The sequence below is a fragment of the Chelonoidis abingdonii genome, chromosome 8, assembly GCF_003597395.2.
Source record: "Chelonoidis abingdonii isolate Lonesome George chromosome 8, CheloAbing_2.0, whole genome shotgun sequence".
Lineage (NCBI taxonomy): Eukaryota > Metazoa > Chordata > Testudines > Testudinidae > Chelonoidis > Chelonoidis abingdonii.
The window spans coordinates 76,267,833-76,287,613 of record NC_133776.1 but is presented as its reverse complement, the minus strand read 5'-3'; the positions used below and the strand labels follow the sequence as shown (position 1 = coordinate 76,287,613).

The 19,781-nt window shown below is 35.3% G+C and overlaps 1 protein-coding gene across 3 annotated transcripts in view; it reads right to left on the bottom strand.

Annotated features, from left to right (window-relative positions):
- Positions 1-596: 596 nt before the first annotated feature.
- The window catches only part of CHM (CHM Rab escort protein), a 148,928-nt gene continuing 129,743 nt past the window's right edge, over positions 597-19,781 (bottom strand). For all 3 annotated transcript variants that reach the window (XM_032765494.2, XM_075068739.1, XM_075068740.1), the window contains 3 exons: positions 12,580-12,678; positions 8,289-8,458; positions 597-2,843 (listed from right to left, as the gene is read on the bottom strand). In XM_032765494.2, coding sequence (XP_032621385.1) covers positions 2,637-2,843; positions 8,289-8,458; positions 12,580-12,678 — 476 coding nt within the window. In that variant the 3' untranslated portion in view covers positions 597-2,636. The remainder of the gene's footprint in view (positions 2,844-8,288; positions 8,459-12,579; positions 12,679-19,781) is intronic.

Here is a 19,781-nt window from a genome sequence, read left to right as displayed (position 1 = left end):
TATCTTTCTTTAACTTGATTTATTAATAATCCCACAGATAAATCGCTGGTTCTTAAAAAGTCATGTTATCTTTTGAATATGTTCTGTCTGACAAGCCTCAAAAACTACTTCAAATAAGCCTAACCTTCACTTTGTAGGCTTAAATCATTTAATTTGAGAACAAACCACAGTTCAATACATGATTTCTATATAACAGAAGAACATCAACAATCTTGTCTATTCCTATTCCAAGTGAGCTATTGGGTGCTCAACTACCACAGGAAAAAATACATTTAAGATTTCATTCACTATATGAAGAAGACATGAAAAGAGTTTTTAGGCAATCAATGTAGTGTAAAATCATAGCTTATGACTTGTAAGTTGCACATTGCACACCCCTTGTTTTATCTAAAATGTGTAACGTACAAACCTTTTACTTTACATTGACATGAATGTATGAAATATTTTTATTAAGCAAATTTCTTAGGATGCACATAAACTTTAATCACATCACAAATAGCAATGTGACAAACTGACGTTAAACAGTTCAGCAAAACTTTAGAAGCTAGCAGTAAAGTGCTTTTCTTGCACAACTGAAAGAAAATACAGAAACAAACGCACATGCAAGCAAACTTTTAATTTTCAAACAACAAATGTTATTTTCTTGTAAACATAAAAGATGAAAACTCAAACATGATTCCTGTTACTGAAAAGCAAATAGAAACCAGGTTTTTGTCTGAGTTTCTTTACAGATTTGTAGATGTTAACTATAATTAACCTACATTCATGCTTTTTGATATATACATAGGAATGGTAGCTGAGAATGAAAAGGCAGGCAGGCTACTTGTTACCATCTGTAATTAGCTGCTTAACTGCAAGCATACCAAGGATCACTATTATTTAGCAATCAAAATGGATTTCAACTACATTTTTTCTGAGGACTTTATGATTACACAGCATGATGCCTATCTAGTAAAAACAAATGTGATAAAATGCAAACATTAACACACGTTTAATAAATGCAATCTGGATATTGTATTATGATGCATGACAGAAAATAAAGTTCTACATTGTGTTGACTATGTTGTAAAAAAATAAATAAATCAACCTTTATGGCACAAAGCCATCTCCAAGGCAGGCACATTTACTGAAAAACTGTAGAAAATCCTAGCTGTGTCAATAATTTCAGTCAATACCAGACAAAAATTATTTGATGGCATTATTTGTATTGATGTACAGTATTTAAAACAGTACTATAATTTGTTGTATAATGGTATAATCATATCTAAGCTTATGTAGCAGTTTAAATTCTGACAATCATCAAAATTTGTTTACTATATATATGTATAGATATTGGCAAATTATATTGTATATGTTTGACTTCAGGTAAAATGTTTAGATTTTATGGTAAAACTTCCACCACTCAAATTTCAGTTTTTTGTAATTAAAAGCCCATATGTACGTCTTTCTTTCTTTCTTTCGCTAGAGTGAGAGCCTATTTACTATCAGTAACCTTTTCAAGATTTTTCTGGTTTTGTAATTCTGTACACAAACCAAGTTTACAAATACATTTACAAATTCCCTTGTATAAATATGCTTTATGATTTATCATTACAAAATGCATAATTTACAACTATCTCACTACTTTTAGACTCATCATTTTGGATGAAGACAATTGTAATTACAACCAGTCCAACATTTTCCCTCCAAAACTATGGCCAAAATTTTCTATTTTAACTATTTAAATTTTACAGACTCTAGTCCTGCAAACCCTTATGTACATGCAAGTTTGGGGCCTTAATCTTGTTTAAACCAAATATTTACAGAGACTCAAAACATGCTGTATTTCTGGTGGTTCTTAATTATGTAAGAAAGTCCAGCAGTAATTTTAAATAATTATATTTTCTTCCTGACTAGACTGTAAAAGTCATGTCACTGGCAAATATAGTTAAATTCTTGACATCAGTCAAAAAAGGAATGTATTAAATCTTTTTAATGTTTTAAGTACTAATATACTTGGTTTCAACTGAGACCAATGTATTTATTATATACAGTTTATTTCTGCTTAATATGACTAATGAACCTATGACACTAATTTCAAAAACTAATATAGTATCAGCAAATATAAAAATTATCTGCTTGAACAGTCTAGAACTGTCAATAGTGTTTAATGTTCCCTCCTTATATACAATTTAAAGGAGGGAAAGATTTTGGGGCAGATTGTCAGCTGGTGTAAATTGAAGTCAATATAGCTATTACAATTTACATCAGCAGATGATTGTCCCATTGTCTATTATATTTAACTAACTCACAAGTTTTGTTGTTATTGATAATCTTGAAGTGTGTCTCTGTTTGTAAGGTGGAGAAATCATTACTAAAAAACAAAAAAGTCTTCAAGGAAATTAAAATCAGATTTGAAAATGAAATGTTTTATTTTCTGATTCTGGATCCAGCTCTGATAACCTCCCTGTGACAGGTTGAGTATTACTCAATTATAAGCAGTCCCACCAAAATCAAATGAAGCTCCTTAAAAAGTAAGATAGTATTCAACCTAGGGAGATCACATATAATAAATACAACTGTTTGTATTAACCCCCCAAGTAAGTCAAACTCTTCCACTAAGATGACAGCAATACTGGGTTCAATCTCAGTATGTTCTATTCTTCATGATGTTCTTCTGAAACTTTACAGCTATCTCCATCACTGCTTTCCTTGGGTGAAGGCTCTGTTTTTGTATTGGATGAACTACTGAATCCAGGATCTTCTGGCTGAGTCCCATCTCCATCATAGATAATATCTTCTGGATTTGGTGGTGGTGGACAGAATTCCTCCTTAGGAAACATTTCTTGAAAAAATGTCTCAGCCTATTCAAGGAAAACACAAAAAGTTAACTTTAGGCTGACCTTTACTAAAACCAGATAAAAATCCGAAAGAAAACCAATGGTGTGAAAAGACAGATTCTGTGGTTTTTAGAGCTTCTCAGCAATTGTTGGCGCATTCTACAGTATACTGCAAATGAAGCCTTCATTTACAAAATGTATGAATCTTTTTCCACTGAGAATACACACCTGGTTCCAGTCCAACAACAGAAGCAGCAAAAGGTATGAACTTTAGAGGCCCACTGGAGCCATTAAAATGTTAACATTTAACATAGATCATCTATCCTCCCAAATACCTCCTTTTAAAAACAGCAAAAAAATCATAGCTGTATTGCTTATATGTAGTATTTACTACTAATGTTTTTCTCATTAAATACATAGCTCAATATTAATTACTATTACTGTAAAATGTACTATTTTTGATGGCAAATGTATATGCAGTTTTGCATGATTTATTTTTATATTTTACAAAAACAGTTATAAATACTTCTCTGAAAAGGTGTCTATAAACGTAATACATTATATTTTAATAAGAATAAAGTTGCTATCAGAAGTAACACAATGATTTCATTATTAAACAATTTATTCCAGACACTGTTAAGGTTCAGTAATTAAGTACTTAAAAGTGACAGTGTTAAGCTGTCGACTGTCACAGTGATTGATGTTAAAAATGCTTACTGTAGGAAGAATCAGGACACATGCTATAATAATGCATGGATTACAGTAGTAAATACACTACATTTTGGGTAAGCATGGAACGGCAAAGGAACAGTAATTCCTGCAAATCATAAATTTTGCATAGATTCAAGATCTCGGGGACCAGGGGCAAAATCCCAGCTAGCCATAGCTATGCAAAAGGTGTCATTACTTATCTTATTATTCTGTTTACATTGCTTAATTTGTGAATAGCAATCCGCTTATTACTTAATTTGGGAAAAGCAATCTCCTTTTATAGGCCATTTAATGATTTTGATTTACAAGGAGAGCTAAGGAGTCTTACAGTTTGGGGATTATTATTTAGATAACACCAAATGATATACACTGTACAGACAAACTGAAGACAAGTTCCCTGTCCCTAAGAGCTTACACTCTAAGGCAAGTGGATCTGGCACTAGCACACAGCCCCACAGAAGTCAATGTGTTCTACAAGAGCACAGAGATCCACCTGAGTGCATCTCTTTGCAGGATCAGGGTCTAAATAAAGTTGGAATGAGATGAGATTTGTACTCTCCACTCCCATTACCACCTCCACCTGTCAAATTAGTGGTACTCAAAGGAGCTGGATTTTCAGCTTGGAAATAGAGAGTGAATGGATCTATTTATTCACAGAGCAGATACAGCATGGACAGCGGCAACAGAAGATTCCCCCACTCTCTCCTTTCAATATACCTCATCCTGATGTGTAGCTATCACTTCAAGAGATTAGAAGATAAACTTAGTTTCTCTGCCAATCCAATCTCTGGCATTTGCACTGGCCAACAATGAGGTCAATCAGTACCAATTGCAGAGGTGGGTTTTGTGGTGGGGGTACTTGTCCTCTTAGGAATTGTTCTGAGATTAACAAATGCACATTAACCAAAGAGCCTTCTAACGATGAAGTTCACTCACCTCTGACCAGCAATGGATTTGAACTGAGATTTCAAGGATGAAGGATTCCATTACTAAGCTTGTATCTAAGTGACACAGACTCATTTCGGTATCATTGTAAAATTCTGGTTTCCCTAATTTACATTTTTTCTCCTCTTTGAAAACTGTTTTCAGTTACAAATGGGGAATATAGCATGTCTAATACACGAATTCTATTTTACAATACAAACCATGCCTTTTCAATTTGAAAATCAGCCAAATGGATTTTTTGATTGGGGAAAAGAAGAAAAAAAAAGTCCAAACTCTGTATATCAACTCTCAAAGGAAAATTTGAAAGATAAGGTAAGAAAACATTTAAAAAATCCCCAGCATTTCTATTTTAACCCATAGCAAAATTTTATCAATGGTTACTCTGGTGACATTACTATGATGAAGAAAATGTAATAGCATCTTATATTTAAAGAAAAACACCAGCTAAAACAGACCAACATTTGCAGTACATGTGCCTTTGATAGTCAGTATCAAATTAGGCAGCAAATACCCACTCTAAAACTTGGTCAGATAATTATGAGATTGAACATGGACAGCATTTCTCAGTATGCTATGTAGGACAGCATGACTTTGATTGTAATTGAACAATTTAATAGTATAGAGTGCTTTCAGGTCTACCAATTTAAAGTTAACCATATTCAGTTGAAATCATGCAGAATAACCAATAATAATTTAACAGCCTCTTCACAATAATACTCTGGTATTCACAGTAAGTAACTGATATAGTAAATAGTTTCTTTGATATTAAGTTGTCATGGGTAATAGCATTCCAATCTGTAAATTTCTAAGCTAAGCAACATACACTACTGTGTAGAGAAACTACAGAGATATTGTAGTTTAACAACAATTACACTGTTTAAAAAAAATTAAAATGACAATGTACTGTATGGTGTTTTTCTATATTCTGGACATCTACCTTCAATAGCTTGCACAGAAGCTATATAACCTCTTTCTATTTAATAACATGTATACAGAATCCCGTTGAAATAACAGGATGAAATACAGGATGACCAATACATTTCATAAATCTCAATACTTCCAAATACCACCAGATAATGGGGAAAAGGCATGCAGTGCCACAAATGTTGACAGGGTCTTTAGTGTATACTATTAACTTGAGATGAACAACATCTTATACATTTTAAATACGGTGCAGGTATATTATACTAAATATGAAAACTTGGATTCAACCACTACACTGACCTACTACACTATAAAACTCTATAAACAGGTTATGCTGTTGAACAAATAAATTTTGGAGCCAAATTCTGCCCTTGGTTTAAACTTAGAGCTCCTGTTGACTTTAGAGGAAGTTCCAAATAGCACTAAGTCCTCTCTTTAGCCTTATCCCAGAGGGAATTAAAATATCACATCAGATTAAAACACAATATGATATACTAGAAAATTAACCAATTAAAATTGAGATTAAATAGCCTGGTTATTGGACTTTTTGGCAGTAAAACCTGCAAAGAAACTGTGGTACTGTCAGTCATATAGAGCATACTACCAGTTATACAAAAATCAGACCACATGATTCACAAGAACTGGTAATACTCAAAAGTAGTGCAAGTGGAACTCATGGAAAGCATCACTAAGAGCAAACATGGAATCAATCACCTATGTTAGAGATAGATCACCCAGACCTTCATCATGCTAATTAGCATGTCCCCCTACAGTAAATTTTCTAGTACTTTTGTCCTATGCAATTTAAATGTATCCTAAGTGAGGAAACTTCTACTACATTCCTCATTTTCAGGAAGTTTGTCTTATGTTCAGCCTACATTTTCCCAGTCTTAGTTTAATCCCATTACTATTTCTAGTAACATCCTTGTGTTTCATACTAAAATATTCCTCTCTCCCCTTGCTGTTTAAATCCTTTATGTATTTGTGAACTATGTTCCACTGAAAGCTAGTCATTGCTTAGGTAAACTAAATATATTATTTCCATATGTCAACCCTCCCAGCTCCTGATCATTTCTTTGGCTCTTCCTCTGAGCTCAATCCAGTTTACAAATAGCTTTTCAGTGGTCACTTGCCCAGAACAGAATACATACTTCTAGTTGCAGTCATTTCAGAGCCATATAGAGGAATTACAGCAACTTGAATTTTTAAATTTGAAGAATAGAAGTAGTTTCCAGTTACAATAATATCACTCCTATTGAAATGGAGTTGAGCGAAAAACAACGATGGCCCTAGAAAAGGTGGTGGATAATAGGTTGTGAACAGAATGGTGTGGACATGGTATACCACAGCTCATCATTAGGTAAAAAGTGTACTGTAAATATGCCCCACATTAACTTTTAAATGTAATTTAAGCAGCTTTTAATTTGCACTCAGTTTAAAATGGTAAAAGTTTAAAATTCTCTTTTAAACAAGTCATTTAAAATGTAATAGTGCTATCCTAATGTTTTGCACTATTTCTCTCTGTATAATCCGTTCTCCTCATAGTTTATCCTTTTGGGAAGCAAATTATTGCCTTGTAAAACGAAGTGAAGAATACTATTAGCCCTTAATTATACTGTTCTGACACCACAGTTCAGGCTGCATCAGCCATTCCATTATAAAACCGTATAGTTGGCCCTAAAAAACTGCAGCTGAATAAAAGTTTTCCATTCATGTTCTCTGGCCAGAGTCACTTAAAAAAACAACTTTTAAAAAATACTAGTCATTTAACATTATGTAGCTGTAAAAACCGTTCATGTGTGCTGGCACTGAAAGCACTCATATCATGGTGATAAGTGCAGTATATAGGTCTAAACTACCAACTTATCTTACTAGGGTGGATTCTTGAAGGGAACAGCAAAGAAGAGATACCTCTGAGGGTCTTTTTTTGGGTGAGGCAGGGCCTGGACACCAAGAAGATCCATTCTTCCTCTGCTGCATGGTAGTAGAGAAAGGAGGCAAAGAGGAGCTAGGATATAGCAGTACTTGAGGGGCAACCTGCCTGCAGCCTGGATGATTGGGCTGCCATTTATTCCCCCCATAGTTAAGGTTATTTCCACTGGTAGGCAAATGTAGATTTGCCTAGTAACTTTTTTTTTTAATCTTCTCCAAAGCAATGGGAGGCCATGCCTTCAGCTGAGCATTGGTGTCTTAAACCTTTTCATAAAGCAAACAGAAGTTACATGACTACATCCACTGTACTTTGAAAATTTACTCTGCAGTGTGAACTCTACTTTTAATTTTTTCTGATTAGTGATGCTTTCTTTTCTACAAAGACATCAGAATTCACCTTATTCTCTTTATCCCTAGTGCCAAAAAATTGTCTGTTCTCTGGTTATTTCCTATGTGATTAAATCTATCCTGTATTCTTTGGTCTTCCCATCTTTCACCTGCAATATAGCCAAAAATCTTGATACAAGGATCATCCTTTTCAGTTATGTCTGCTTTCTTGATTCTCTAGCTTCCCTTCCCCACCCCCATTATGTTTAAACTTTCCCTCTATTGTCAAATGACACTATAGCTCTGTCCATGTCTAAATTATGCCCCTATCTTCTGTTATAACCCAGTGTTCCACCACAGTGTCTTCTAATGATTCCTTTCTTTTTCTCCCACTCCTACTTTCAAGTCTTCAAGTATTGCACCTTATTAGCTGGCTTCTCTATGAACTCCAAATTTTCAACTTCTCTTCCAAAAAATTTCTCAACAGTCACCAGTTCTATGAAGCACATTACAACTATATTGTCAATGCACTCTATTTGTTCTGTTTTATAATGTACTGTTTTATACTCAGCATCACTTGAGGCCTTTAAACCGAAAGCTTTCAAAGTTGAAAAATATGAGTTCCCTTACCTGTTTGACAGCATAGTCATTTCCTAATGCATAATCTGGCCCAGAACAGACATAGACGTTTGAGGGTAAACAGTCATATGAATTCCTGTCAATGCCTGAAGAATCTCTCATGTTGAAGTATACTGCCCATAGGACTCTGGGCTTTCCCAGTTCTCCTCCATTTTCAGACTCTAAATGGCAAGAAATGTTTTCAGTGGCCAGCATTCAAATATAATAAGAGACTTGTATAACTCAGTATAATAAAACAGTCAATTCAGTTATTAGCATGAAATTACTGTAATAGAATATAAATATATATATTTTAAAAGGCACTAAAGCATATCAATAGTGCTTTTAATACTTCTTCTTCTTATAAGGTTTCAAGAAAGGAATTTCCTAATTAGCCACTTAACATTTTAAATCTTGCTGGATTATTACAATTTTTAACTTTTGAATAAAGTTTTTTGTTAAAAGTAAAAAAATTCAAGTTAATTTGAATCCAACATGCCTTATACTGCTCCTGATTGACCCCAGAAGAGTCTTCTTACAGTATGTGCTAAACTGATCACCTTATTCTGGAGTTGCTGATTTTGAAGTTCAATACATTTCCTAACCCTTTTCACTAACTGGTGTTACCCTCAGTGCTCCCTTTTTAATTTCAAGAGCAAATCACATTAAATGTTTATCCATGACTTGTTTAGAAAAGGGCTTCTCTGTGGAAAAAAAAAGTGTAGTTATGGACTGTACATTTGCCTATGCGTAAAACCCAAAAGCCAAATTTTACACTGATATGACATTGTACTGCGCAAGACAGGTGTAAGTGGTAAAACAGTCTATCTATCCATCCCCTTATTTCATCTTACCTTATACCTACCTATTAGTTGCTTTTTCTGTTTCACTTCCCTTTTCCACCCCTTTAGTATGTATGACAGTTACACTTGTTTTGTACATCAACCAAATGCCAAATAAATGCAAATTACATTGCTTTTCCATTTAGACCTACTGTTTTGACCAACTGATAAAGACATATCACTGTTGAGTTTCATCCAGAGATTTACGTAGGAAATATACATGCTTGTAGAAGATCTGAATTTAGCTCCCAAGTACATTTTCACCTTACCCCATTTGTTTCCCCTGACCACAAAAATGAGAGCATGGAATTTATTCCTGAATACAGGTCCTCTGTATGACACGTCAACTTGCTGCTTTCAAGCAACAGGGCCCATCTCAAATGTTGCTTCACAATATACATTCTATTTTGTCATTTCCCACTTAACAATGACATAGCAGTTATACAGCACTTTTCACAGGATAACAGAGTGTTTGACAAACCATAAAGGGCGAGATTTTTAAAAGGGACCTATGGAAATAAGGTGCCTAACCCCCAATGCAAAAGGGAGGTCTTATGAAAGAACTGGCAACCAATACAGAAAACAAACAACAATAACCATGGATAATGGAGAACAATAAAAATAATAAATTACTCCAATTCAGATAGCTTAGTCATTCTATTTTGTCTTTTTTGTTGTGTCATTGTTAAATGGAAATCAAAGGTAAATTTATCCATTTATCTCTGTTTATCAAAGAGAGCACGTTATTCTTAATGCATGAGAAACCACCAATTTCTAATTCTTCCTCATTTACTATCTGTATCTTTTTCCTGTTATTCAGGAAAACCAGCAACACCTCTTAGAAGATAGTGAAGCAATGCAAAAGCAGAATGTATAATACTGATACTGAGATTTTTAGATGCTATTTTGTTTCGAAAATTCATTCTGTCCCTTTTTGGTATTCCACATCCTCTATAATAAATGCTGCTAGCATTATTATCCTGCATAAAACTTTACTCCTTGCAAAATAATCTGTTAGATTTATTCTTTTTCCAAGAACCAACTGTCCTGCCAGATAATGCTGACATTCAGAAAAACATAAGCGACATAGTACTGTAAACAAAATAGCAAGAACATAAGGATAAATCTATATTATTCCATCAGCATCTATTTTTTATGACTATCAATTTATTTAAAAAATAGGTGTTAACGCTACTGAATAATTTGAAAACAAATTAAATCCATCAGCCTGTGAAAGCATGAACTTTAATACAGAACAAGATGAATTTTAATATATTAAAAAGTTCATACTGCTCATAAAAGTTACTTCTTCCTCATTTAGGCAGGAAAATAAATGGAGTCCTCCTCTCCAGGTGACTTTCTCTCTTTGACCTGCCATGGCCCAGTGCTCACTTTATCTAGTGATTCATTTTCAATAACTCCAACAGTATTTGTTCTGACATTTTAATTAAAATACGACCACTACCTCATCCTGATGATAAAAAGGTCTGTGTGTCAGTGAAAACTAGCTTTTCAGTGCCTCAGTGCACCTGAGGACCCCTTCTGATCAGAGTTCTTATAGAAGAATTTCATTCAGGTTCTAAATAATACATCACTTCAAAACTGGATCACTTTAAACATTAAGATTAATGTAAAAAAAAGACACTGAACTGCAAGCTAAACATTTATTTACTATTTGATACTCTAAGGAGGCATACAACACTGCTACAGATTATACATCTAAGCTTAGGTCTCTAGTATACAACTTTGTGGGCTTTAACTTAATGAGCACACTAGTAATAAAATATCTGAATGCAAGAAATAAAACATACAGGTAACTCCCTACTTTACAAACTTGTATTTACAATCCTTCTTTTTTCTGTCCAAAATCTGTCTTCCAAAGTCCAATAGGTAGATAACTGCAGTCTCCTCAAATTTTACAAAAACTTGATTTTCCAATTTTGTAAAAATTTTGTAAAAATGAGATTTGCCTGTACTATAAACTGAAAAGAAAGAAAAAAAATGTTTTGAAGATGTATGTAAATCAGCCCTTCTGATGAAGGCAATAGCAGCTTTTCCTCTTTTTATTATAAAAAAGAAACAGTTTATCAAAGAGCCTTGAAGCTACAAAAGAGAATTAAGAAAAGGGGAAAAGAAGAAACAGGAAAAGAGTGAAAAATTAAATATCAGCTGTTCACAAAACATGGTAAATAGGCTGTGAATCCTTAGCTACACAGTGAACATTTTATAAGTTAGTAGGTCATCAGCAATGATTGTTAAAATGATCTACACTAGTTAGTTTATGTGTTTGGTTGCAAAGTAATACTCCAATTGACAAAAAAAGTTCCAGTGTTTTGGTATGAGAAGGCAATTCACTATAGTTGAGTATGAGTTCTCCAATGATAAAAAAAGCTTTAATTCGTTCACAATGCGGCAACCACCAACAGTACCTTACCCTGCTGCTCCAACCTTCTACACTGCCTCCACATAAAGTACAAGGTTACATTCAAAATTCTGGTATTGATTTTTGAGGAGCTTTGATGAACTGGCTTAAGATACCTCAGAGACCAATCGTCTCTTTGCAACAGCTACATTCTTCAACAGCTACATTCCCCAGGCACTATGAAGCTGTCCATGTCAAGGGCAAAGCTCATGAAAACATCTGCCAGGGTTTTCTCAGAAATAGGGTCAAGGCTTTGGGACTCATTACTGGGAATAAGAGTGACTAGAAATCTCATTATCTTCAGGATGAAGTGTACAATTCACTTCAACTTAGAATTTGTACAACTGCAGTTACAAACAGCAAACAAGAGGAGAAGTGGAGGAAAAAGATGAAGACAAGAAGCAATGTAAGAGGAGGGATAAGAGAAAGGAAAAGAACACAGCCCTGACTGCGCTGGGGAATCAGACTGGAAAAGTAAATCATCATCCTATTGGGACTTTATTTTATCTTGGGAGTGCCAATACTAAAATGATGGCCAACAGTATAAGAAATAAGGAAGGATAAGAAAAAGATGGGATACAAGTAATGCATTGGAAATTGCATTCATGTTTCAGCAGTAGTGTCTGTCTAAGTCCTTTTGAACAAACCTTTCCCATGCAAGGAAACATTTGTTAGAAATGAAAACACCAGAAAATGCTTTCAGGCCTCCCATGGTTTCTTCAATGCTGGACATTTATAGCCAAAGTCTTGCTCTGCTCATTCAGAACTGTTGCACCTAAACAATGTTTGAAGCTCTACCCATGACCATTCGATCATAGTCAAGGAAAGACTTATCTAATTATGTTCTCTCACTTTTTTTAAAAATATATTGAATCCTTTACTTTAGAACATGGATACCCAAACAGCCGACCAAGCGGAGATCACTCTGTGTTTTCATCTTAATGGTGGATTCAGATGTTCAGTAGAAGAAACGTTAAAATTCAAAAGGTAAACATATTTGTAAAATTTTTCCATAATACTTTTCATCTATTTTTCTTACCTCTCTCTGTTTCAGCATTTAGGGAGAACAGTTTCTGTACAACAGGCTCTAAATCTTCTTTAGCAGTTTTAGTTGATGAGCAGGTAAAATGAACCAAGTCTGTTGGAGGGGGAAACACAGATTGATGATGATTGTTACCACCCCTTACATACAAATATTAATTACAACTTAAAAAAAAAACAAAAAACCACCAGCGCCATGAAATGACTTCTCTAAACAGATGTCACTTCTCTCAACTAAGAGAAGAGCTGCATTTTTGGAGCAGAGAAGTTCAGTTTAGGAAGAGTAATGATAAATTTCTGAGAAAGATCCCCAAACATAAAGTGAAACTTTTTGGGGTAGACTATCTTTTTATAAGCATTACTGGAACCAGTAACTCCGCTATCCACGTCTGACCCTTACAGTGCAAAAATTTAGCACTCTCTAATTCTTATAGAGCAAGTCAATTAAACATTTAACATCTGCTTTTTAAACTTAAATTACACATAATATAAAAATCTACCTTAAAAACAGATCCACAACAGTACATTTCCTTTTTTAGATCTTTATGAATATGTTCAATCTCTTCATTCAGACACATCGGTATTTGTACCCGAGAGCTTTTAACTTCCAATTTCCTTCCTTTCCTAAACCTAACAAAATAGCCTGCAAAACCTCAAAAGGAGTTCAGAGAGTGAATGTTTTTTCAAGCAATTTAATCCAAAGTCTAAGGCGATGTTTCCATTCAACACTGTACTTAAAAATATCGGATCATTTTCTTAACAAAGCAATACTGAGATAGCAGTTCATTATGAAGGTTTATGTGTAGCTCAGTCACATGTTGAACAAAGAGGTGTGACTACAATCATTAGCACAGTATTGCCTGTAAAAGGTTTAACTTGCCTCTTGAGTAACAGTCTTACTAGCATGAGTGGAAGTTGCAGACAAACAGTTATTTCAATATAGTTCTGATATAATAGTTTAATATCCAGAGTTTTGTCTGTAGCAACCTGCAGGGAGTTTGGAGGGAGGAGCACAGGCTGCAGGAAAAAAGAGCTTTGAAGAGGCACCAGACAAATCAGTCTGAATAGAAAGCTAGAACTCTACCAGAAATTGCAGCATCTCTGTAAACTATCCTATTTAAAAAAAGACCACTTCAGTTTTATAATCTTCGAGTCCTTTCAAATTATTACCTAGCACATGAAACTGTGCATTCCAAAAGAAGCCAATATTAATTTTAGGGCCAAATTCCCTTCTCATATTATGTGACATATCTGTGCACTGTAATCTGTTCCATTTACATTAACAGCTCTCATGTTCATGTAAGTTTTTTGTGCATACTGGGAGAGCAGAATATCATTTGAGATCCATGGGGTCGATACAGAGAAGAGATTTTACACTTACAGAAAAAGGCTTCCAATATCAGGATATGACCACATTTAAAAATAACAGCAACAAGAAAAAGTGATGCATATACTTGGCACAATGTCAGCTATGGTGTCTCTCTAGACAGCTTGTAAAAGCGGAGGATGGATCAGAACATGCCTCTGAAGCTTACTGAAACTTACAATAAAAAGATCCCGTCAGAGTTTTCAACTTTTAGAGTCATTGATGTCAACAAAACTATATTCACAACCCAATAATTTTGAACCAGATTTTCAGAAGAGCTCAGAGACCCTAATAGGTTCTATTTAGGTATCTAAATAAGGTCCTGTCTAAACTATTGCAACAGGTTATATCTGAAAACACTTGTTAGCCAACATTTTAAACAAGACCTATTTCCTCTTGTCCATGGCTTCAATGACTGCTTTGTCCCTATGCTTCCCAAAGAGATTACCAACAGAATATCTGGGAAGGATGTCATCAACTGTTAGTCTACAAGTCCAAATTCCACAGATGGAGCTGCAGTTCCTCTAGGATTGAACAGCAAATCTTACTCAGGTGAGAGATCACTCATGAAAGATGCTGCTAGGGAAATTCTATTTTAAAGTAGATTTTATGCTGGTTTTTGTTTGATTTTGTATTCCTAATGTCCTCCCCACATTGAGAACAGCCACACAAAAGATGTTGCAGACAATACTCTCAGAGCTGAGGTGACTATCCAAGTTTTGTCTCAGTGAAGATGCTATTCTCTTGTCCGTGAGTTCACCATCCTTTTTGTTTTTTAAAAACACAAGAGCATGTGAAATGAGATCTCCATCTTCTTTGATTCCAGCTCAATAGCAATAATAGAGCTGAATAAAGTCAGTCTTGTACCAGCTTCATTCATCTTTAAATCTTTTTGACCTATGTCATTATTTACTGTGTCTATCCAACACATCTCTGTTTTTAGTTCCTTGCATAGTGGCATGTGTTGCTATGTATAGCATCCTTTCCAGGTCCAGTCTTGACATGTCTCCAAACCGTCACAGAGGACTTTCTTTAATTTTCTAGGACAGAGTTAATTCTTGCCCTAGACTTTTTCTTATCTCTTCAATTTTTATTTTCTGCAGTCTTGAAACTCTCAGTATTCCACTGAGCCAGTTCATTTCTGCAATCAAAATCTATCTTCTTAACTCCAGCATTCCAACCTGAAAAACAGTACCATCTTGAAAGTTGTCTCATCTATCTTGACTTTTGTTTTTGTGGAATGTCTTTTAGCCTTCCAGATTGTGCAGACTTTTCTGAATGCAGCAGCAATAAGTCTGAATCTTCTTTTTATGTCATCTTCACAATTCTCACTCTTCGATAACAGTACACAATTTTTTACACTTGTTCTAATTTTTTGTCAGTTTGATTTTACCTTTCTTCCAGTTCCCATAATTTGTCTTCTACATGCAGCTCTTCAATCACTTTTTCTGCTTCCCCAGTCTGCATTGTCAGTTATTCTCTGTAAATCCTCCTTATTCAATGGTGTGATGTCAAAATCATCTGTGAATCTAAGGTTGTGCACTATTCTACCACATAACATGAGTCTTCTTGTTTCATCTCAGTGCCACAGCCACTACTGCTTCCAGTACCAAGCTGAACAAATCTGGTGACAGCATGCAGCCCTGTCTCACTCCTTTGGTCATTCTGAATCATTCCATCAGCTTTCTGTCTACTCTCATTGTACTTAGCGATTTGGTGTACATTTTTTCTTATCAGCTTTGTCAATTTTCCGGGGACACCATACAATCTCATAACTTGCTATAATCTTTGTGCCAAATGCTATCAAAAGCCTGTTTGAAAATTTCTAAGTCAATTCAAGTTTAATTCTGATGTTTGAGAAGGAGCGTCACAAGGGAAACAACAAGGACAGAGGCTGACGTCATGTATCCTGCACACTTCGTAAGTGATTTTGGGTTATGGAGAGGACTTACAGCTCAGAGAGATGCCTCCTTATATGGCACAGGTGGAATTTAGATTATAAGTAATTCTGGGCAACTCAAATTTTCACAAATTTGAGGTGCCACATATCAGGGTACAATCCAGACAAGTGAGGTGTGTCATCACCTGCCCTGTATCTTGGGTGCTTCACAATGTTTTGCTATTGTAGCTCCAACCAGGCCCACTCACAGACAACATAACAGCATGCAGATCACATCCTGTGTGTCTGCGCATAGCTTCAGCCCTGGTCTAGCAGCTCTGACCACAGCAGGCTGTCAGCAGTGCACTAGTCACACACTGGCTTCCATCAGCTTTGGTAACCACTTGCAGGGTGACTCTCACGTACTCCCAGTCCTGAATTTTCCCCCAAACATGTGTTCTGCACCATCCTGCCCTCTCATTGACAGTCCAGACATTAAAGGTCCATTGCTCATATAAAGGGTCAATAATCAACTGTTTGCTATTCGAACTGGAGTTACCAAAACAGTTCAGTTTAAACACAAACACTTGATTAGTTTAGATTAAAAATAGTTTATTAAAATCTATCTCTAAGTATTTAAAGTGACTAGAAGCATAAGGTGTTAAAGGCAGGAATGGTTACAAGAAAAACAAAGATAAAACAATTCCTAGTAGCTAAATCTTCACAAGTTAGGCTTGGTTCAAGGTAAAATCTTGATCACAGATTCCCAGCAACATGACTGACCAACTTGGGAGGGATAGCTTAGTGGTTTGAGCATTGGCCGGCTAAACCCAGGGTAGTGAGCTCAATCCTTGAGGGGGCCATTTAGTGAACTGGGGTAAAAATCTGTCTGAGGATTGGTCCTGCTTTGAGCAGGGGGTTGGACTAGATGACCTCCTGAGGTCCCTTCCAACCCTGACATTCTTTGATTCTCAGGTTAGGATCTCCCCTCAGAGTCAAAGGGCTGGTTCCTAAACAGTAAAGGCAGCGACATGGGGTCCAGGTGTGAAGGACACTGCATGTTCTTTCTTCTTACTCATGTTTGCTGAAATGCAAATGTGCTTTGTCTCCTGCCATCTCTTCTCCCTGCTATCTCAAGGACCTGTTTACCTCAATTTACATACAAGTAGTAAACACAAATGCCTTTGTTTAGCATAGACCTGTTTAACAACTTTTGCCTAGTCAGAGCTGGGTGGTTTTGAACATGAGCTATCACCACCACCCCACAGGGGACTTCATAACTTCACATATAATATTGTTACATATATTTCACCACGATAATACTGATCAGTGAGTTATTAGTTTTCAAATGATACCTCACAAGGCATCTTTTGTACAAAGTTTATTACAACAGTATGCAAAGTGTGAATACATGGGTACTTTCAGTCACAGAAGGGAATTCATAGAAGAGCACCAAACTGTTAAGGATGAGAGGAACTGGCTTTTGATTCAAGTTTACAAGAACTAAATACATACATATATTTGATTAAATATCAAATAATACTGGACTGTGAAAATTTATTTGCCCATTTTTTTATATGTGAATAAAATATCATAAGTTGCCATCAATCATCATGATAAAATAGTGCGTGGGGACAAACAGATTTTGCTTACGGTCTGGTAAATATTCATGACAATTTTCAAGGCTGTACTACGGGGATAGCATGATTTCAAGTATCTAAAAAAGAGACTGTATAAAGCTCTGAGAAATACACTGTAGAAAGCTATCTGACATTGACAGTGGAAAAATTTGATTGTTAGAGATTTTTTCCCCTGTGGAAAGTATATATTTATGGCCCTGTATAATTAATCAAAACAGAAAATGCTACATACTGTATGGACGAGTCAATCTTGCTACTGAACACAAAACTATATACTTCCTGCATGTGATCAAATTTGCAACCTTACTGTATGAATATAAGTTTAGTATTTAATTTTCTTGGGTGCTGGATATTTGTTTTTTATGAAAAAAGGGATGGAATTTTTCACTGATCTCCCATGGGGCAGCTATGTGGTCTCTTTCTCTGCTCCCCAGGGTCGTCTTTTTGGATGGGGCCAGGCACTGTACTATATTGTCCCTATTGGACTCCATAGATCGCTGTTCAGAATTAAAAATCTTGAAGCAAGCATTAGCTCCTGCTGGACTCCTCCACTGGAAAGCAGTTACAGGGGAACTCATGGATCACACAGTTCTCAAGAAGCAGTGTTGCTATGACTGGAAGCCTTTTAGTGGTACAAGACTTTTGCGGCAATGGATGGAGAGGATATGCACTCTGTTCACTATCTCCAATTCTTCCTACCCAAGTGGATAGTTACCTCGAACTCTCAACCACACAGTATTTTCTGGCTCTTTTGCCCTCTCAGTTTCATCAGAGAACAAGACAATCTGTCTCAAGGGAGGGCAGGGAGCAGGTGGAAAGGAAAATGCTAGTTGCAGCACTGTGGAGATGCAGCACTGTGCTGTGAGCATCTCCACAGATTTTCAACTCAAACTGAATAGGTTTTCAACTTACCATTCTCATGTCACTATACATTACATATAATTTTTGATCAGGCCAACAGAATGAAAGGAAATTACTTAAAATTGAATAAAAATGTTACCGCACATTCACAAACCCTATTTTAAGAAAACTGTATACAGCTTTGTAATTTTAAATTTTTTTTTCTTTTTAAAGAAAAACTCATGGCATCTTTTTTTTCAAAAAGAAAAAAACCCAGCATTTCAGCATAGCATTAAAGTTAAGTTATTTCATTTATAAGTGCATCAAAAACAAACATTTTCAGTGAACTCCTAGCCCCATCAAAGTCAAACAGAGTTTTGAAAAAAAGTAAACCTTTTCTTGGGTAACAAAGACCAAAAAACCCAACATTTTCTTGAATATAAAAAATTAATTTATCCTTTGGCTCAACCAAGAATGGAATCTTTCAGCCCAAAAAGAGAGTATATCACAAAGATAAGTAAATTAAAATATGTGGTGATAATGAAAGTCATCTTGCAACTTTAATTAAAATGTTTTACTATCTCAAATGTTGTAATACAATTTATTTTTCTTAAAAAAACAGCTATAAATCACTGATGTTCACATCATTTACTTTCTATAAAATCATTTTTATTACCTTTGAGGTTATGGTTATGAGTCACGAAGTCTCATCAGTATATATTTTGATTATGTTTGATTTACTCAGGTATAACTGCATTAGTTACAGTGGTTGCCAACATTTGTCTTCAAGTAATTCTTCTAGCAGGAAGAACGATGAGTTTAGTTCATGATTTCATCATTACAGTCTCAATTTTTAGGGCAAGTGAAGGAGTTTGGTTCCACTCAGCTGGCAATACCGATTATGTGCCTGTCATTTATGCACTATGATCAAAGACTAGATGCATTTGTATACTTATCTTAAGTAATTGTTTGAGGGAGAAATCAGTCAGGTTAAAACCCATTACAGATAATGATGTAAAAACAAAATAAGAGATTTATGAAATGTGCTCTGCTACTAGAATTTAGCTCTCCCAAATGCCACCATGTTATTTCAACATTCTGATAAAAAAAATTAACAGTTCATCACTAATTGAGCATAAGAACAAAAAGCAGAGTTGACGGGGTAGCCGTGGCCATCGATCCAGTGCCATGAGAACGGGAGGTAGGTCAAAATAAGATATGTTGACTGCAGCTACACTATTCTTATGGCTGAAGTTGTGTATATTACATCAACATGCCCCCCACCCCCGGCCCCATGTAGACCAGGCCTAAATAAAGTATCAAAGTGTGCAATTTAAATCCATCAAAACAAGTACATTCTGAGGAAAGGCTACAAAAATTCTATGTGAAGTGGAAGTAATGTGGAGGGGCAGGATGGAGGAAATTGTTTAAGATTTCATCATGCTCTTGTGCTAGATTTTAACCTCAATTTAGAC